Source organism: Trachypithecus francoisi, unplaced genomic scaffold (genome assembly GCF_009764315.1).
Source record: "Trachypithecus francoisi isolate TF-2019V2 unplaced genomic scaffold, Tfra_2.0 Contig01451, whole genome shotgun sequence".
Lineage (NCBI taxonomy): Eukaryota > Metazoa > Chordata > Mammalia > Primates > Cercopithecidae > Trachypithecus > Trachypithecus francoisi.
The window spans coordinates 3,577,683-3,599,809 of record NW_022681432.1 but is presented as its reverse complement, the minus strand read 5'-3'; the positions used below and the strand labels follow the sequence as shown (position 1 = coordinate 3,599,809).

Below are 22,127 nucleotides of genomic sequence, written 5' to 3'. Positions count from 1 at the left end.
TGTATATTTAGAAAACCCCATTGTCTCAGCCCAAAATCTCCTTAAGCTGATAAGCAACTTCAGCAAAGTCTCAGGATACAAAATTAATGTGTAAAAATCACAAGCATTCTTATACACCAGTACAGACAAAAAGAGAGCCAAATCATGAATGAACTTCCATTCTCATTGCTTCAAATAGAATAAAATACCTAGGCATCAACTTACAAGGGATGTAAAGGACCTCTTCAAGGAGAACTACAAACCACTGCTCAGTGAAATCAAAGAGGACACAAACAAATGGAAGAACATACCATGCTGATAGGTAGGAAGAATCAATATCGTGAAAATGGCCATACTGCCCAAGGTGATTTATAGATTCAATGCCATCCCCATCAAGCTACCAATGACTTTCTTCACAGAATTGGAAAAAACGGCTTTAAAGTTCATATGGAACAAAAAAGAGCTGCATTGCCAAGACAATCCTAAGTCAAAAGGACAAAGCTGGAGGCGTCACGCTACCTGACTTCAAACTTACTACAAGGCTACAGTAACCAAAACAGCAAGGTACTGGTACCAAAACAGAGATATAGACCAATGGAACAGAACAGAGTCCTCACAAATAATACCACACATCTACAACCATCTGATCTTTGACAAACCTGAGAGAAACAAGAAATGGGAAAGGATTCCCTTTAATAAATGGTGCTGGGAAAATGGGCTAGCCATAAGTAGAAAGCTGAAACTGGATCCTTTCCTTACTCCTTATACGAGGATTAATTCAAGATGGATTAGAGACTTAAATGTTAGACCTAATACCATAAAAACCCTAGAAGAAAATCTAGGTAGTACCACTCAGGACATAGGCATGGGCATGGACTTCATGTCTAAAACACCAAAAGCAACAGCAGCAAAAACCAAAATTGATAAATGGGATCTAATTAAACTAAAGAGCTTCTGCACAGCAAAAGAAACTACCATCAGAGTGAACAGGCAATCTACAGAATGGGAGAAAATTTTTGCAATCTACTCATCTGACAAAGGGCTAATATTCAGAATCTACAAAGAACTCAAACAAATATACAAGAAAAAAACAAACAACCTCATCAAAAAGTGGGCAAAGGATATGAACAGACATTTCTCAAAAGAAGACATTCATACAGCCAACAGACACATGAAAAAATGCTCGCCATCACTCGCCGTCAGAGAAATGCAAATCAAAACCACAATGAGATACCATCTCACACCAGTTAGAATGGCAATCATTAAAAATTCAGGAAACAACAGGTGCTGGAGAGGATGTGGAGAAATAGGAAACTTTTACACTGTTGGTGGGATTGTAAACTAGTTCAACCATTATGGAAAACAGTATGGCAATTCCTCAAGGATCTAGAACTAGATGTACCATATGACCCAGCCATCCCACTACTGGGTATATACCCAAAGGATTATAAATTATTCTACTACAAAGACACATGCACACATATGTTTATTGCGGCACTATTCACATAGCAAGGCTTGGAATCAACCCAAATGTCCATCTGTGACAGACTGGATTAAGAAAATGTGGCACATATACACCATGGATATATGCAGCCATAAAAAGGATGAGTTTGGTCCTTTGTAGGGACATGGATGCAGCTGGAAACCATCATTCTTAGCAAACTGTCACAAGAACTGAAAACCAAACACCGCATGTTCTCACTCATAGGTGGGAATTGAACAATGAGATCACTTGGACTCGGGAAGGGGAACATCACACACTGGGGCCCATCATGGGGAGGAGGGAGGAGGGAGGGATTGCATTGGGAGTTATACATGATATAAATAATGAATTGATGGGTGCTGATGAGTTGATGGGTGCAGCACACCAACATGGCACAAGTATACATATGTAGCAAACCTGCATGTTATGCACATGTACCCTAGAACTTAAATTATAATAATAAAAAAAAATACAAAAATTAGCTGGGCGTGGTGGCACACGCCTGTAGTCCCAGCTACTTGGGAGGTTGAGGCAGGAGAATTGCTTGAACCGGGGAGCAGGGGTTGCAGTGAGCCAAGATCACATCACTGCACTCCAGCCTGGGTAACAGAGTGAGACTCCGTCTAAAAAAAAAAAAAAAAAGGAAAGGACAGAGAAGAAGTTCTAGCCAGTAGTAAGGAAAAATGACAACCATTCAAGCTCTGCTATTCAAATTCTCTAAAGCAGATTTTTCAGAGGGAATTATCTATAGGTTAAGAGATGTCTGAGGTAGGCTTATACATCACTGTTAATGCGATTATTTGAAGCATACCTGAACAATTGAATATATGAAACAGTAAATAAATAACAACTATTTTGCACATAGGTCTAAAATTGCAATAATTCTTACTCTGAATATGTCTTTTCCCTATAAACATTTTAAATGACTATTTGACTACTGTCTCACTTAATGTTTTAATAAAGCATTTACATTTATAAAAAGCAGTTGGCTGAGTTACCATAGCCTCTGACTTCTCAGCCATCAGCACCTAAAGAAATGATTGACTTGCCTGGGTATGTACCAGGGAAGCCACCACTCATCTAGTGACAGCTCCCCAAAATGCAACTGAAAACCATTATAGGAATAATCTATTTTCAAGAGCATGAGCCTAACCAATTTAACCCTATTTTAGCAGTGGGAAGTTCCATACTACCCATTAAGCTCCCATTCCTGAACAAAATCATTTTAAATGTCAGGCAAAAACTGTCATATCATAAAAATGACTACATTCCTGAAAAAAAGACCTCATCATTTAAAAACATGAGAAACAGAGCACAAGATTCTTCAAGGAGTTATCCCCAAACCACCACTTTGAAGTAAAAATCTCACATTACTTCAATATATGAGTTAAGTGATCCAGGTCCCAAATCTAGCTGTATACAAACACAGTTTTTAAAACCTTTATAAAATAAATTTACACATTACCTGGTAATTGTTTTGGTTTTGTGATAATCTCAATTGGTTGATGATGCAAAATGAGGAGAAAAATTACTCCGTAATGGATTTGTATTACTGTACATTGTACTAGATGCTGTATGTAATGAGGTCCGTGGTGTCAAATGGTAGTTTCTGTTTTGATACAGTACACTGTCTGACATATCTCTAATATTCACCATTTGTGAATTTGGCATATTTCTTCCTGGTCCAGGCAAGGTTGTACTTTGGTTCTCAGCTCGAAGGGAACTGCCACTTTCATAAAATCTCGAATAGCTTGGTATCTGTGCTCTCATCGATGCCAGCTCTTCCTCTCTGGCATATTCATCCTCAGCATCTCCAGTCTCCATTGCAATGGACAAACAATTTCCTTCTGCTGAGCTAGGCTTCTGTGGGGCATTTCCTCCCAGAATTCTCTGGGGATAATCGCTAACTGCCAATGAAAACACTTCACGGATTTCCAAGTTTTGTGTTCTACAGTAAGGGTCTCTAATAGTTGGCTTTTGCCCACATAAGTTATGTAATGCTGGACCTGTGTGTTCAGGCTTATATGACCTTTGAATCCCAACTGGTTCAATTTTACAAGGTCGGTGGCACACAGAAGATTTTTGAGGTACTGTCATTTCAGAAGCTTGTACTGAAGAGTTTCCATAGTTTTTCTTTGTGTGATTGAATACTGAGTTTCCAGCATTTAGCACACTTGTCTGTCTTGACAAAATAATTGTTTTTTCACCTAGGAGTAGGGAAGCATTTTTACAGTGTGCTACTTGTCTTTGAACAGGAATGTGCAACTGAAACTCAGTATCATTTTTAGTGGCTGTTTTCTGCATAGGGATTTTATGTGCTTCTGTAATTTGTGTGTCTGTATGTTTGTTTGTTCCTTGCCTACTTGATGAACTGGCTGGACTGTATATACCAGTCACAATGACATCATTATTGGCAGATGTCCAAGAAGACTGCTGGCTTGAGGGTCGAGTAATATTAACCACATTTCTGACTGTAATGTCTGGAGCTGACAAAGAGGTTCCTGTTGTTGCTGTTCCAGATTCAGAGTTCTTACTACTCATCTTTCTTCTCTTATTGCCAACCCACGTCTGGAAGGATAAAACATGGTATTATAAAAAAAAAAATATTTAAAACAAACTAAGAAAAAACAAATTTTACATGATGCATTATATTTTCATTTGTCTTGGAACCAAGGTGTACATAAAGGTAAAAGAAAAAGATAAAATAACAGAAAAGCTAACTAAAGTATAAAGACAAAGATGATCAGGGACTCATACTTAATAAATACCTTCAAATATGAGAACAGAGTGTATTATTGTTTCTCTCCTCATAACACATCCAACTAATATGTATCAAGAAACTTAAAAATGTTTTATACACTTTGACATAGTAAATATATTTATGGTAATTTATCCTAAAAATAACCTACAAATGTAGATAAAGTTTATATGCAATGATGTTCATCATATATTTATTTATAATACTGAAAAGTTAAGAACATACTAAAGGTAGGCTATTTAATGGCATTAAGAAATGCTCATAGTATTGTTAAACAAATACACAATTGCAATCTTTAGGCTCATCAACTTCCATTTTATAAATATATCATAACTTGCTTAATTTCATACTATCAGATATTTATAGTTTTTGAAATATTCTTTATTATAAATCATATTGCCATATACCTCATTGTAGATGCAACTTTGTACTGCTGCTCCATTAGAATGTAATACTAAAAGAAAAATTGCTAGGCTCTAACATTTTCAAAGTGCCCTCCAATGTAAGAGTTCTGGTTTCCTCACACCCTCACCAAGAGTTTACATTATCTTTTTATAGTCTTTACTAGTCCAGGAGTAAATAAAAAGTGTATAATTGCTGCTTTGATATGAATTTCTATGGTTACAATATTACTTTCATAGAATTCCCTATCCATTACCTTTACCTATTTTTATATTGAGCTGTTTACCTTTTTAAATTGATTTGTAAGAGTAATTTTCTACTAAAGATAGTAATAATTATTTGTTATAAGTTGCAAATTTTGTTTTCAGTTTGTCATTAATTTATGGTAGTTATTGTCTTCTTTACATTTTTCTCTACTTACGAAATTTCGTACAATAAAGAGATATTTTCTAAACAGAATAAGATTATTAATAAAAATACTAGTGGTTGACGTTTAGGATTTAATTACAAAATACATATTTTAATGTAAGTAATTTATTATAATTACCTTAGCATTATTTTTCTGAGTCACGGATCTAAAATTATACAATAAGAAATATATTCTATAATGTGATTATTAAACTTTATAATGATTCCAAAATGCATACCATATTATAAACACCAAAGCACATTAATCTATTAAGAATTAAACAGGCCAGGCCAGTGGCCCATGCCTGTAACCCCAGCACTTTGGGAAGCCAAGGCAGGAGGATCTCTTGAGGCCAACATTTTGAGACCAGCCTGGGCAATATAGTGGGACTCAGTCTCCACCAAAAATTTTCCTAAAAAAGGATTAAAAGAAATGAATAAATGAAAACATGAAATGAACTAGCCTTGAACAAACATGGTCAGAGTATATTTGTTTAACTTTTATATGGATGTGTTTTTGAAGATCACATAAACTGTCAAATTTTCAATGTTTACTGTACATCTTATACAATTTAAAATTATATACAACATTAGTGTTGCTGTAATACTGTAAATAAAAGCTAATATGTATTGAATCCCCATTATGTGATCTCTCTATAGATAGATAGATAGATATAGATAGATAGATAGATAGATAGATTGATTTTCATTTGCCTTGGAACCAAGGTGTACATACAGGTAAAAGAAAAAAATAAAATAAAAAAACTAAAGTATAAAGAATCTATAATAATCTATAAAGGATCTATAATAAAGGATCTATAATAGATCTATCTATATAGAGTGTTATATATATACATATGTATAAAAAACCTCCTTTGGTAGGTGTTATTTTTCTAATTGTGCAAATGAAGAAACTGAGGTTCAGAAATAATAAATAACTTATGGAAGGATATTCTAGGGGCAAGTGAGAGAGCAAAGATTCCGTCAATTCTACCTTGCCTGAAAGCACATTAAGCCTTCCACTACCCTACATGTAGTGGTTAGAAACTCCTGAAAATAGTCATCTCTATTGGCCATTTTATTTTTATAATTATTGTTTCTCCCATAAATAAAATGTTCCACAAAGTAAAGTAGTGTTCCACTTTACTTCACATGAGGCAGTGGGAATTTTAAACTCACTCTGACTTTCATGAAACAGCAGGAGTGCGAATGATAAGCAGAAAGATGTACAAATATAAATGTCACAGGAGACAGGGGAGAAAAACTAAAAGGTTTTAAATTGCATACTAGAGAAATATTTAAAACTAAAATGTTAAAAGTTGAATTTTACAAATATTCAAAATAAGTTGCCACATTATGGCTTTTTAAGTAAAAATAATCTGTGAGAAGCATAACGTATTTGTACATAATCTTTACAAAAATATAAAAGCATTACATTAAAAAATTTAATGGGAAAGCACAGTAAAATTATAAAATTTGAATTCAAGAACTATGACATCTGGAGGGCAGCTCTGGGCCACTTAAAAAAAGAAAAACACACGCACACAACATAACCTACTGTGTTCTCTTCACGCAATGTCTACCTTAACTCAGGAAGTTTAAGAGTGATTTTAGTGCATTGCAAATTTATGGCTTACTTATAAAGTTGTATAGTTTATACATACATATGAATATTATATACAGTTTCTTATGTAGCTTAATAGATATTTATATAATGTACCCGTCAAAAAGTAAAATGCAGTAGAATAATATCCATATACATAAGAAATAGCTATTTAGAAACCTAGCAACCTCCCTTGTCCAGAACACAACCAACATAGATGTCACGAGATCCATGTACTTCACTACAACACCTAACCTTAAAACCAACTGTCAACAACAAATTAGAAATTGCAAAATAGAAGGGATATTAGTGATAGATGTTGCTGTTGACGGGCACCCCGAGAGTACCAACACTAAAATTGTTCACTAAACGTTGCTCACTAAAGGGAAAAGAAAAGGAACACAAAACAGAAGCAATGTGAGAAATCACTAAATAGCAGTCTGGCGTCCTTTAATTTAAGGAAAAAAATAACTCCATATGCCTTACCAAGTTGTGAGTATTATTATTTTGTGACACAGTATAATAATTAATTTCCATAGTGAAAACCCTGAGTCAAAAAGTAAGGGTTCAATTATTTTCCACATTCTCAGTTGAAAAAAGTAGGAAAGTGTATAAATAGGAAGGTATATAAGAAATATTTCCTTTTAAAACGAAAATAAAGAAAATACATTGCCTGAGGTTTCCCAAAAGCTGAATTAAATTTTACTAAAATTTGTTCAGTTATCAATTATTATCAAAATATACCAAAGCTTATAAGATGTAAATGATTCTCATTTATGTTACGTCTTAAAAGATGTGTCAGACAAAATTGATATGATGAGAATTTGGGTTTAGGAACTAATAAAGTGATATTACACAGGAAAAAAAAGAAAGAAAAGTCATTCGGTCATTAATCTTTAGTGTCCATAAATTTATGTTTCAGTTCTCTCTTTGAAATTCACTGTCTCTAAACTTCTTTCCCTTTTTTTTATATCTCTTTCTTTGTTTTCTTGTTTTTTTACCCCAGTATATTTATTTTTGCTTGATGTTTTAACTTTTTAAGTTTTCTTTACATTGAGATCAAGTTCTTAATACAGTGGGACTTAAGGATATTTTAAAAGAAAAATGCAATGAATACTTTATTAATAATAATAAAGATCTCTTTCAAGTAGAACATATAACCCTAGCAAAGTATCTGGGGAAGGGGGTGGGGTGTAGAGTGATGAGTCTACAAAAAAATTCCTTTTGCCCTTTAACTGGAAAAGCCATCAAAATTGTGTTGGGATTTAGATTAGGAAGATTGAATTTCTGTAAAATTTATATTGGAATGGAGGGAATGAATCCATTTTTTTACACTTTTTTGTAACATGTTAACATTTTACTGATAATCTAGATTCTAAGAAATTATATATTTCATTCCCATTGTTTGTTTTATATTTTCACACCATTTTGAGCATAAATATAAATCTCTGTATTTCAACACTCTCAATATTCAATCACAATAAAGTAAGTTATGAGGGGAAGATTGCAATAACACATTGGAAATATGAAAGATTTCACAATATGAAAGATTTTCACAATGCAGCTGCCTGGCAAGAGTTTTCACTTTAAGGTAATGACAAGATAAAAGAAAAAAAAAGCAGAGGAAATTGCTGCAGGATAAAGAAAGTAGCACTTGTTAACTGCAATCTCATCAACTTAAAATATAATACATTTTTATGTTATATTTTCTAATACAGTTAGACATTTTGCTCTGTGGCTTAGTAAAGATATTTCAAATAAGCCATTTAGAGCTGTTAATAGGAGATATTTCCGGTTCTTAAACAAATCTGAGTATGATGACTGGTCTCAGAAAATAAGAAACAGATATCCTGGACCAGGCGCGGTGGCTCACCCTGTGATCCCAGCACTTTGGGAAGCCGAGGCAGGCGGTTCATCTGAGGTCAGGAGTTCAAGACCAACCTGTCCAACATGGCGAAACCCCGTCTTTACTAAAACTACAAAGAATTAGCCAGGCGTGGCAGCGGGCACCTGTAATTTCAGCTACTCGGGAGGCTGAGGCAGGAGAATCACTTGAACCCAGGAGGTGTAGGCTGCAGAGAGCTGAGATCGCTCCACTGCACTCCAGCCTGGGCGACAAGAGCGAAACTCCGTTTCAAAAAAAAAAGAAAAAAAAGAAACAGATATCCTGGATATTTTTGTTTAGAATTGGTGGCATAATTCCCTATTTGAAGGCGAATAAATATTGTAGTCTTTAAGAAACACATATTCTGAATAATTATTAAGATATATTTATCTTTAGGGTCTTTGAAGGTACATCGAAAGCAAAATAAACTTAAGAACAGACATCCTTTCTCTTTCCTAAATTAGCCTAATGAATGCCAAGTAGGAGAAAGTTGCTAATCTTTCAATCACTAAGGTTTCACACCAAGAGGATTTGTAACATTTTCAAACAGACATAAAAGTTCCTATGCATTCAATAAAATCCGTGACCAGTTCTGTTAGATTTATCTCTTGCCTCCTCTCAATCACCTTCTCATTACCTTTCAAGAATGTAGCAGCTCTGACTTTTACAGCTGAATAACTATGATTGTGATAAAGAAAAATTTATTCCCTTAGGATTCCTTGTCCTTACTTGCCTACCCATCAAAATGCATGCATTTTACTTAGAAAGTATTTATAAAGCAGACAAAATGCCTGATGAAAAATTCAAATACAATGAAAAATAAGTCACCTAGAGTATTCTCTTGATAAATGCCTGTTTTACTGATATCATTTTTGGGGATTACATCTACATTAATTGGGGTTTAAAGAGCATAAGATCAACAATGAATCTTAAATGTATGTATTAGTTTAAAAAGTTAATATTTTAAAAAGATATTTACACTGCAAGGGTTTCTGTGTTTTCAAGGTATTTATAGAAGCAAATACAAACTGAAAGATTAGTCCTATTTATTTTTAAAACAGTATTGTTATCCCAGGGAAGTGAAGCCATTTATAAAATTAGTGACTTCATACCCTGAGTATTTTTCTCATATTAAGCAAATATCACTTGTAATAAGAAGCTTTAAATTTGAGTGTAAGACCTCAATACTTACCCTGACTACACTGAAGTCCAGCTTAGTCTCCTGTGCACACTGTAATATGAGCTGAAAGCAATTTTTACTTTGATTTGTCATTCCATTTTCATAATAACGCTGTAAAATCCTTTGTTGTTCTACAGTAAATACAGAACGTAGATTCATCTAAAAATAAAAGAAGATACTCTGAAAATTGGAATAAAAATTTCGTATGTGTAGAATTTGTACTCCTATGTTTTTTTATACAGTTTCAGTGCTTCCAAGCTGTAAGACTTCTGCAAGTGAATTAATCTCCAGTAGTGGGCAATAATTTGTGTGCTAAAGGGAGACAGCTTCTCAATTAAAAATATGCATAGTGCAAACACTTATTGAATTTGTTCAGATAATGTACCAACTTTAAAGAAAAAAAAACACAAAACAAAAAAGAGGAAAGTCTTTATCTGGTTAGTGTTAATACATGGAGAAAAAAAGGTAATTTCACTGAAATAAATATTTATGGCTAGTAAAGTCAGAGATGGTGGTAGCCATACGTGATCAATTATCAACAGGGACACTCACTGTTCTTTGTCAAACAAGGCATCTGGCATATATCTTATAGCCAGAAGCTCTGCTCTGGAACAAAAGGGTGCTTTTATTTTTCCTCTTGGATAAAGGGATTCTTCTTATATATTAAAGCAAAACCTCTCTTTAGAGCTTAAATATAAAAAAGAAGGTTTAGTGACTGTGAACATTTCTGTGCTTTAGGGAATACTAACCAAAATAATTATTTTAATAAACATAGAATATACATAAAAATTTTAAATTATGTACATTTTACTAAAAATAACCATGTCAAAACTATGTACCTTTTAATTAAATTGACATCATCACAATTTGACAAGATAAGTTAGAAAAATGTTTTATCTTTCCTGCCAATAGATAAAATGTTTAATATTAAAGGTATACAACTCTGTGAATTTAAAGAATAAAAGTCAGGTCAAACTCTTCTTTAAAAATGATAAATTCTAGTAGTGCATTTAATAAAGAATCCTTGTGATTAGATTAAGTCAATTTTGGGTTCTTGTTAAAAGCTGTCACACTAAACTTGTTAATCCCAAAAGTTGACAGAAAAATACCACATCTTTTCCAAGAAAAGTGTCTCCTCAAAATTAAGAAAACAGCAACATTAGTTGGGCATGGTGGTGTGAGCCTGTGGTCCCAGCTACTTGAGAGGCTGAAGTAGGAGGATTGCTTGAGCCCCGGATGTGGAGGTTGCAGTGAGCTGAAATCACACCACTGTACTCCAGCCTGGGTGACAGAAACAGTCTCAAAAAAGAAAAAAGATGAAAGAAAAGAAAGGAAGGAAGGAAGGAAGGAAGGAAAGAAGGAAGGAAGGAAGGAAGGAAGGAAGGAAGGAAGGAAGGCAGGCAGGCAGGCAGGAAGGAAAGGGAGACGAAGAAAAGAAAAAAGAAAGAAAAGAAAAGAAAAAAGAAAAGAGCAACAACAAAGCTCTTCAAGCCAAACTATACAGAAATTTTTCTAGCATACTGTGTATGGAAATAACCAAGTACATTGACATGGAAATAACATCTTTCTCTGAATGCTTTGAACAATAAAGCTCTCTAATAAGGAAAGTAAGCAGTCACCCAGTCATCCAGTGCAGTCGGTACACCTGACTTTCTTTCTTGCCCACACAAGCATCTATCTTACTTATCTCCTATCTAATGTTAAGAGATCTGATGAGAGAAAATCAGATGTAGGCAAGCACCAGGAAACATGAGAGTAAAGTTTCTCTCTGAAACGTCAGAAGCAAAGACTTCTACTGACTTTCTGAAGGGGATCTCATTCAATGCACTAATGTGTAAGCCTAAACCGAACGAAATTTTCAAGGATGCATATACAAGTGAGCAGGAGCAATATCCATTAAAGCATTTTTTTTTTTTTTAACTATCATGGCTGCCAGATTTCAGAGCAATTTGGGGTTTCTTTTCCTAAATGATTCAGCTGCAGTCAGGAGAAGAGTCAGAAGACAGAGGTCAAATACCTGAAATATTTCTGGTATTAGAAGCTGGTATGGATTTAGAAGCAAGGTACTTTGAAATGGGTTCTGAGGACAATGGTGAACTTCAAATCATTAATGTACAATCAGAACTCTGATCCTGCTCTGCAGGGCTGTATCTACTGCAAAAAGTCTAAAGTACAAGATGTAAGTGATCAACAAGTATGATAAAATCTGCCCCATGTTTTCCCATTAGCTGGCTGCAACTCTTACATTTATCTAAGTGTGATATCAACCTACAAAACCCACCAGGTCCTTCCCCATTGCTACCAATAGACAAATAAAGATGACTGAGTACTAAACAGATTTCTGGATACTGCAACTCTGACAATAGACAATGCAGGGACCTTTTAGTTTTCCCTTTAAATTCAGAAACAACAGCAGCAAGGCCACTTTGCTCAAAAGATCTATATTATAGGAAGTTAATTCTTTACAACAACTAGATGACCCCATTTGAGCAAGATAATTTATCATTACCTTCATCCACCCTAGTTATCTTGGCCTCTGAAGTGGCAAGATATTGAATGACTGCACAGCCAAGTTTCTTAATCATTTGCAACAAAATAATAAAAATAAACAGAGTTTTAAAAATAATATCTTTTAAAGTTGAGTTTTTATTTATGTGGAAGATAAAATGACAAAGCATCGGCTCCCTGGAAATTGAAGTCTGTTGGGTTGTGGTGGGGTTGGTGACTGAATTAAGGAATTGAGTGCTAAAGTAACAGTTCATTTAGTTTTACCCCCCAATATTCTATATTGTGCTACCCATTCAGCACATGCCCACCCATAGGAATAAGACAACCTTGGTTTTATGCTCAGCTTCATTGCTGATAATTGGTAAATCATTTAATTTCCATGAATACCCATTACCAAGTCTGTAAAATGCTGGATTGTACAAGTCATCTTGTCTATCACTCTGGTTGCTATAAATACTTTATGATATATGAACTCGTTTGTCTTAAGTTGTAAAGCATGTTATAGTTGTAATATACCTATATTTTTAGTGTAACTAGGCTCTTAAGTTTACATATCATATCAGATATGGAATTTTTCAGGTTCTACTCAGGTTAAGATTCAGTATTTTGATGAAGATTCTAAGACATTGAGAAAATATTAAATCATGCTTAGCATGTTCTATTTAAACAAGCTGAACAATGAGTATAATTTTTTAGATTTGTTGCTTTGGAAGTACCTGAAACATACAGCTTCTAAGAATGACTGTTTCCTTAGGTATTTCAGATAGCTAAAGCTATAATTTCACATGGAAACATTTGAGATAAATTCCTATATGATGTAACACTGTTCTTACAGATTCGATGCCATACTTAAAACCAGCTCAATGCCTTACTAATGTCCCCGCTAATTAAAACATTTGAAAAGTACTAAAAATGTTACTTATAATTATTCATTACTAGAAAACAAGATATTCTAAATAGGATGACACATTTGGAGGCTGAGGCAGGAGGATCTTTTGAGACCAGGAGTTTGAAACCAGCCTGGGCAGCATGGTGAGACCCCCACCTCTACAATTTTTATTTTTTTAATTTTAATTAATGCAGCATGGTGGCACGTGCCAGTAGACCTAGCTACTCAGGAGGTTCAGGTGGTAGGGTCTCTTGAACCCAGGAGTTTGAGGTTACAGTGAGCTATGATTGCATCACTGCACTCCAGCCTGGGTGACAGAACAAAACCCTGTCTCTAAATAAATAAGCAAATAAATAAAAATAGGACAAGTCCATAAATCATCACCAAATCATCATCAATTCAAATATAACACATTCTTTCCAATATTAAAAATGTGCATTTTGGATAAGCCATTGATGTTTTTGTTTACAAAGTGTTGAGCCAAGTTAAACATAACACATTGAATATCTTATTTTGGTCAACATGTCTATATTAATATTGTACTTTTTATCCATTCTTATTATTCACTTCTAAACTTACATAGAGTAAAATTCACTCTTTTTCATGTACAGCTTTATGAGTTAAGAGAGATGTATATAGTCATCAAACCATCACCAAAATCAAGACACAGAATAGTTTTTTCACTCCCAAAAGTTTCCCTATGCTGCTTCATTAGCAAGCCCTCCAGCCACCCCAGCTCCTGGCAACCACTGTTTCTATAATTTTGACTTCTGTAGACTACCATATAAATGGAATCAACATGTAGACTTTTCAGCCAGCTTCTTTTATTTAGCATAGAGCATTTGAGATAAATATGTGTTGCTGTGTGTCATCAGTAGTTTGTCCCTTTTTCTTTTAAAGTCGTACTTCATCATATTAATGTATCACAGTTAATTCATCCACTGAAGGACACTGAATCTGTTTTGAGTTCTTGGCTGTTATGAATAAATTTGTTAAGAACATTTGTACACAGGTTTCTGTGTGCAAGTAAGTTTTCATTTCTCTTGAGTAAATACCTAGGAATGAAATTTCTGGATGGTAAGGTAAGTGTATGCTTAACTTCATAAGTTGTTAACCTGTTTTCAAAATCGGCTGTACAAATTTGTATTCTCAAATGCACTGAAAAACATTCAGTGAAAGATTAATTTCTTTCACTTCCTCATCAACATTTATTACAGTCATTTTTTTAAAAATTAGCCATTACCCAGGTGTGTAATTGAATATTATTGTTGTGGTTTTAATTTGCATTTCTCTAGTAACAAATGTTGTTGAACATCTTTTTGTATACTTATCCATCAATTCTTTGTGGAAGTGTTTTACTCAAATATTTCCCATAATTTTTAATTGTGTTGTTTGTTTACTTATTATTGATTATTGAGGGTTCATTATATATTCTGGATACAAACCCTTCATCAGAAATATGATTTCCAATGTTTCTCCACCTGTGGCTTATCTTTTGCTAATTATTTATATCTTGTTTGATTTCTTTTACTAGAGATTTATAGTTTTCAGAAAACAGATCCAGCACATACTCTGTTAAATAAACACCTAAATATTTTCTGTTTTTTTGGGGGGGAGTAGGTATTACTGTAAATTGTTTTTTTTTTTTTAACATTTCCAATTGTTCAGTGCTACTTTATTAACGTACAATTGATTTTGGTATATTGAAGTTGTATTCTGCAACTTTGCTAAACTAACTTACTACTTCCAGGGGATTCAGTTGATTGTTTGGTACTTTCTACACAATCATGTCCACAAACAGGGACAAGTTTATTTCTTTTTTTCTGATATGCATTCCTTTCATTTTCTATCTTGGCCTAAATGAACTGGCTAGGACATAAAGCATGATGTTTTAATAAGAGCTACGAGTGCAGACATTCTTGCCTTATTCTCAAGTTTGGAGGGAAAGCGTTAAATCTTTCTCCATTAAGTATGATGTTCTCTACAGGTTTTTCATACATGCCTCTCACCAGGGTAAAGAAGTTTCCTTTTATGTTTATTAAACTGAATTTTTATTATTACTATTATTATTGTTACCACTAATGGATATTGAATTTTATTAAATGTTTTTTCTTGCATCTATTGAATGATTGTATAGTTTTTATTCCTTAATCTTTTGAAATGGTAAATTATGCTGATTGATTTTCAAATGTTAACCAGCCTTCTCTTCCTGGAGGAAACCTCACTTGGTAGTGATGTATTATTATGTTTATATATAATTTGATTACATTTTTAAATATTTGGTTAAGAATGTTTTAGTCTATTTTTGTGAGGGATATTTGTATGTGGTTTTCTTTTCTTGCACTGTACTTGGTTTTAGTACCAGGGTAATAAGGTAGTAAGTATTTACTTCGTTATGTATTCTAGAAGAAATCACATGGAATTGCTAATAATTTTATTTAAATCTTTCTTAGAATCACTAGCGAACCATCTGAACATGGAGTTTTCTTTGTGGGAATGTTTTGAAGTACAAATTACATTTCAATATTATTCATATAATCTATTTATTATCGAGTGAGTTTTGATACTTTGTGTCTTTCAAGGAATTGCTCCATTTCATCTAAGTTGTTGAATTCAAAGGTATAAAGTTGTTTATTAATAGTTTATTGTTTATTATTATTGTTTTACTGTCTGTGGGGTCCGGGGTGATGTACCTTTTTTCTTCTTGGTATTGGTAAATTGTTCTTCTTTATTTAGCATTTATTTACTGATCTTTTAAAAGATCGCTGTTATTGGTCATTTAAAAGAACTAGCTTTTAGTTTCATTAGTTTTGTCTATTGTTTTTCTGTCTTCATTTTCACTGATTTCTACCCTCTATTTTTTGTTCAACAAGTATTTATTGAGTGCCTTCAATGTGCCAGATACAATGTACAAGGGACACAATATTTATCACAGGAGATATGGTGGATCCATTGCTCATTGTTAGTCTTTTGATGTCACAGATTCCACATCACTGAGAGGTTATTTGGTTTGATTTTGTCCACTATTCTATTTACCGGACATATTTATTTTCCTACAACACTCTGCAACCCTCGTTTTCTGCCTTCTGTCATTTTATTAACAAATTGGCATCTGTTTTCCCTCTCTACAGGTGACTTTTCTCACCTTTTTAAGTGCTTGTACAATTTTTTTCTTAATTCTTAAATTTCAGTGACCACTAAATTTAATCTCAACCTTTTATTTTTATTTATCTTTTTACTTTTAGATTCAGGAGGTATATATGAAGGTTCTGACTTGGGTATATTGGATGATGCTGGGGTTTGCACTTCTAGTGAACCCATCACCCATATAGTGAACATAGTACCCAATAGGTAGTTTTCCAAATCTTGACTGCCTCCCTCCCTCCCCACTTTTGGAGTAATCATTGTCTATTGTTTCCATCTTTATGTCCACATGTACCTATTGTTTAGCTTCCACTTATTAATGAAAACATGTGTTATTTGACTTTCTGTTTTCGTGTTAATTCACTTGGGATAATGGCCTCCATTATCCCATCCATGTTGTTGCAAAGAATATGTTGTTGCATCCATGTTGTTGCAAAGAATATGATTTCATTCTTATTTATGGCTATGGAGTATTTCCTGTTGTATATGTACCACATCTTCGTTGTCTAATCCACTGTTGATAGATACTTAGATTGATTCCATGTCTTTGTTATTATAAATAGAGCTGAAATATATATATGAGTCAAGATATCTTTTAGATAAAACAATTTTTTTTTCTTTGGGTAGATACCCAGTGGTGATATTACTGGGTCAAATAATAGTTCTAGTTTTAGTTTTTTGAGAAATCTCCATACTGCTTTTCACAGGGGTTGTATTAGTCCATTCTCATACTGCTATAAAGAACTTTTCAAGACTGGGTAACTTAAAGAGGAAAGAGGTTTAATTGACTAATAGTTCTGCATGGCTGGGGAGGCTTCAGGAAACTTACAATCATGGCAGAAGGGAAAGTAAACATGTTCATCTTCACATGGTGGCAGGAAAGAGAATAATGATAGCCAAGAAAATTGGAAGCCCCTTATAAAACCATAACATCTCATGAGAACTTACTCATTATCATAAGAATAGCATGGGAGAAACTACCACCATGAGTCATTGTCTCCCATTGGTCCCTTCCACAACATGTGGGAATTCTGGGAGGTATATTTCAAGTTGGGATTTTGGTGGGGACACAGCCAAACCATATCATTCCATCTCTGGTCCCTCCCAAATCTCATGTCCTCACATTTCAAAACACAATCATACCCTTCCAAAAATCCCCCAAAGTCTTAACTCATTCCAGCATTAACCCAAAAGTCCAAGTCAAAAGTCTCATCTGAGACAAGGCAAGTCACTTCCACCTATGAGCTTGTAACATCAAAAGCAAGTTAGTTACTTCCTAGATATAGTGGGAGTACAGGCATTGGGTAAATACACCATTCTAAATGGGAGAAATTGGCCAAAATAAATGGGCTATAGGCCCCATGCAAGTTCAAAATACAACAGGGTAGTCATTAAAACTTAAAGTTCCAAAATGATCTCCTTTGACTCCATGTCCCAAATTCAGTTTATGCTGATGCAAGGGATGGGCTTCAAGGGGCTTGGGCAGCTCCAATCTTGTGGCTTTGCAGGATACAGCCCCTATCCCAGCTGATTTCACAGACTGGTGCTAAGTGTACATGTCTTTTCCTGGCTCATGGTGCAAAGTGTCGGTTAATCGGCCATTCTTTTGTCGAGGACAGTGGTCCTCTTCCCACAGCTCTACTCTCTGTGTGGGGGCTCCAACCCCACATGTCCCTTCCACATTGCCCTAGCAGAGGTTCTCCATGAGGGCTCCACCCATGAAGCAAATGTCTGCAGTGACATCCAGGCATTTTCATACATCCTCTGAAATCTAGGTGGAGGTTCCCAAACCTCAATTCTTGACTTACGTGCACCTGCAGGACCAACAACATGTGTAAGTCACCAAGGTTTAGGTGGCTTTGCACCCCCTGAAGCAATGGCCTGAGCTGTATGTTGGCTTTTTAGCCATGGCTGGAATGCAGAGCACCAAGTCCAGACTGCACAAAGTAGCAAGGCCCAGGGTCTGACCCATGAAACCATTTTTTCTTTGTAGGCCCCTGCACCTCTGATGGGTGGGCTGCCGTGAAGACCTCTGAAATGTCCTGGAGACGTTTTCTCCATTGTCTTGGTGATTAGCATTTGGCTCCTCATTACTTATGCCAATGTCTGCAGCTGGCTTGAATTTCTCACCAGAAAATGTAATTTTCTTTTTCACTGCATCATCAGGCTGTACATTTTCCAAACTTTTATGCTCTGCTTCCTCTTGAACGCTTTGTCACTTAGAAATGTCTTGCAGCGTATACCCTAAATCATCTCTCTCAAGTTCAAAGTTTCACAGATCTTTAGGTAAGGGGTAAAATACCACCAGTCTTTTTGTATAGCAAGAGCGACCTTTACCCCCGTTTCCAACAAGTTTCTCATCTTCATCTGAGACCACCTCAGCCTGGACTTCATTGTCCATATCACTATCAGCATTTTGGTCAAAGCCATTTGACAAGTCTCTAGGAAGTTCCAAACTTCCCTACATCTTTCTGTCTTCTGAGCCCTCCAAGTCTCTAGGAAGTTACAAATTTTCTCACATTTTCTCGTCTTCTTCGAGCCATGCAAACTGTTCCAACCTCTGCTTGTTACTCAGTTCTAAAGTTGCTTCCACATTTTTGGGTATCCTTATAGCAGTGCCCCACTTGCAGTACCAATTTACTGTATTAGTCTGTTCTCACGCTGCTATAAAGAATTGCTTGAGACTGGGTAATTTATTAATGAAAGAGTTTTAAGTGACTCGTAATTCCACATGACTGGGGAGGCCTCAAAACTTACAGTCATGACAGAAGGGGAAGCAAATATGTCCTTCTTCACATGATGGCAAGAAAGAAAAGAATGAGAACCACGTGAAAGGGAAGTTCCTTAGAAGACCATCAGATCTTGTGAGAGTTTGCTCACTATCATGAAAATAGCATGGGGGACACCACCCCATGATTCAATTACCTCCCACAGGATCCCTCCCACAACACATGGGGATTATGGGAACTGTAATTCAAGATGAGATTTTCATGGGGACACAGCCAAACTATATCAGAGGTTGAACTAATTTACTTGCATTCCTACCAATAGCATGTAAGTGTCTCATCTTCTCCACATTCTCACCAATATCTGTTACTTTTTGAATTTTTAAAAATAGCCATTTTGACTGGCGTGAAATGGTATCTCACTGCAATTTTATTTGTATTTCTCTGATGATCAGTGAAGCTGATCTGATCTTATATTTACTAGTCTCTTCATTTGGCTTTGTTTGGATTTAATTTACGTTTATTTTCCTAGTTGCTTGAGATGGAAGCTTATACTGTTTATCTGAGACCTTTCTTCTTTTCTAAATACAAGCAATTAATGTTAAATTTACTTCTAAGTATTGCTTTGGTTACATTCTAAAAATTTTGATAAAGTATATTTTAATTATCATTCAGTTCAAAATATTTTCCAATTTCTCTTGTTTATTGTTTAATTAAAATATTTAGGGCATTTCCAGGTATCTTTCTGTTATTAATTTTTAGTGTAATTTCATTATGATTAGAGAACATACTTTTTATCATGTCAATTCTTTAAAATTTTTTTAAATTGTGTTTTATGTCTCAGAAAATGATTTCTCTTGGTGACTGTTCCATGAACACTTGAAAGGAATGTATATTCTGCTGTTGGGTGGTCATTTCTAAAAACGTCAATTAGGTCATGTTGTTTGATAGTATTTTCCAGGTTTTCCACATCCTTACTGACTTCCTCACAACTTTTTCTATCAATTACTAAAAGAGAAATGGTGTAATCTCCATCTATAACTGTGGATTTGTCTATTTTTATTTTCAGTTCTGGAAGTTTTTGCTTTAAGTGTTTGTTTGTTTGTTTGTTTGAAACATAGTCTCACTCCATCACGCAGGCTGGAGTGCAGTGGCATAAACTTGGCTCTCTGCAACTTCCATTTCCTGGGTTCAAGCAATTCTCATGCCTCCTGAGTAGCTGGGATTATAGGCATGCATCAACACACCTAGCTAATTTTCGTATTTTTAGTAGAGACAGGGTTTCACCATGTTGGCCAAGCTGGTCTTGAGCTCCTGGCCTCAAGTGATCTGCCCTCCTTGGCCTCCCAAAGTGCTAGGATTACTGGTGTTAGCCACCAGCCCGCCAACGTATTGCTTTATGTATTTTGAAGATCTGTTGTTAGGCACATATACATGTAGTATTGTTACATCTTTTTGGCAAATTGACCCTTTATTCTTTAGTTATGTAATGCTTCTCTTTATTCCTGGTACTAGTCCTTGCTCTGCATTCTACTTTGCCAGACACCAATATATATACTCCAGCTTTGTTTTGATTGCTGTACCATAGTATATCACTTTCTATATTGTATTTTACCCTATGTCTTTATATATAAAATGTATTTCTTTTATAAAACATATAGTTTGGTTATTTAATCCAATATGACAATGTCTTTTAATTAGGTTCTTTATACTGCTACATTTAATGTAATTACTGATAAGGTAGGATATAGGTATACCATTTTATTTGTTGTTTTCTGTTTGTCCCTCTGACATTGATCTCTTTTTCCAACTTCTTTTGGATTCTCTGAATACTTTTTGGTATTCTGTTTTAATTTTTTTTTTTTTTTTGCTAATTTTTTTGCATATATTAAGTGATTGTTTTAAGGATTACAATGTATATTTCCATTTTTTCTTTTTACACAGTTAATATTTTACAACCTCAATGACAACTATCTAGGTCCCTTTTCCCTACCCTCTTTGTGTTTTAGTCATCATACAAAGTACATCTCTATGTATTAGAAACCCTGATAGACAATGTTATCGTCTTTACTTTTAACTGTCATACATATTTCAAGGAACTTAAGAACACAAAAATAGAACAATATTTACCCAGAATTTACCATTTAATTTGGTCCTTTTTTTGCTCCTGAAACTCAAATTTTCTCCTGCTATCATTTCCATTCAACCTGAAGAACTTACTTTAACATTTTTAAGAATAGATCTGTTTGTGAAAATTTTTCTTAGGATTTTTAAATCTGAGAATGTCTTTATGTCATCATTTCTGATACATATTTTCATGGACTATAGGAATCTGGGTTGACTTTTTTTTTTTTTTCATTTAAAGATGCTTTTCCACTGTTTTACATCTCCATGATTTTTCATGAGAAAAATTCAGTCATTCATATCCTTGTTTTCCTATGTATATGCTGTTTTTCTATGGCTATTTTCAATATTTTTTGTTACCTCTGGCTTTCAGCAGTTGGATTACAAAGTGCCTAGGCATAATTTTATTTGATTTTATATTATTCCAAGCTCCTTGATCTTGAATCTGTAAATTTTCATCTTTTGTAAAATTTGGGAAGTTTTCAGCCATTATTTCTTCAAATATTTTTTTCTACAACAATCTCTCTCCTGTCCTTCTGGGATTTTGGTGAAATGAATACTATTTTTACATCATCCCATAGGACTTGAGGTTCTGTTCACGTTTCTACATATTTTTTTCCTCTCTGTTCATCAGATTAAATAATTTGTGTTGATTTATCTTAATGTTCACTGTTTCCACTGTCTTCACCATTCTGCTACTGAGCACAGAGGGTGCCTTTAAAAAATTTCAGATAATGAATTTTCAACTCTATAATTTCCATTTAGTATTATTTTTAGGCTCTAGTTCTGCTGAGAACTTCTCACAGCTTACTCTTTTTCAAGATGTTTATTTTCATCTAAGGGAGCATAGTTATAGTAGCTGTTTTAACACCGTTTGATACAATTCCAATATCTGGGTCATTAGAGGTGTTGTCAACTCCTGTTGAGTATGTTTAAACTCTATTTTGGGTATTCTGAATATTATTTGTTGGCATCCTCTTGAGAATATTGATTTGGCAGAATACAGTTAGCAGGCAATCAACTATGTCAGATTCAACT

The 22,127-nt window shown here is 34.5% G+C and overlaps 1 protein-coding gene across 2 annotated transcripts in view; it reads right to left on the bottom strand.

Annotated features, from left to right (window-relative positions):
* Positions 1 to 2,933: 2,933 nt before the first annotated feature.
* LOC117096270 (highly divergent homeobox) overlaps positions 2,934 to 22,127 on the bottom strand; it is a 34,135-nt gene continuing 14,941 nt past the window's right edge. The window contains exons 2-3 of one of the 2 annotated variants that reach the window (XM_033233486.1): positions 9,711 to 9,857; positions 2,934 to 4,030 (exon numbers count right to left, since the gene is read on the bottom strand). In XM_033233486.1, coding sequence (XP_033089377.1) covers positions 2,957 to 4,030; positions 9,711 to 9,857 — 1,221 coding nt within the window. In that variant the 3' untranslated portion in view covers positions 2,934 to 2,956. The remainder of the gene's footprint in view (positions 4,031 to 9,710; positions 9,858 to 22,127) is intronic. The other variant, XM_033233496.1, reaches the window with a different exon arrangement.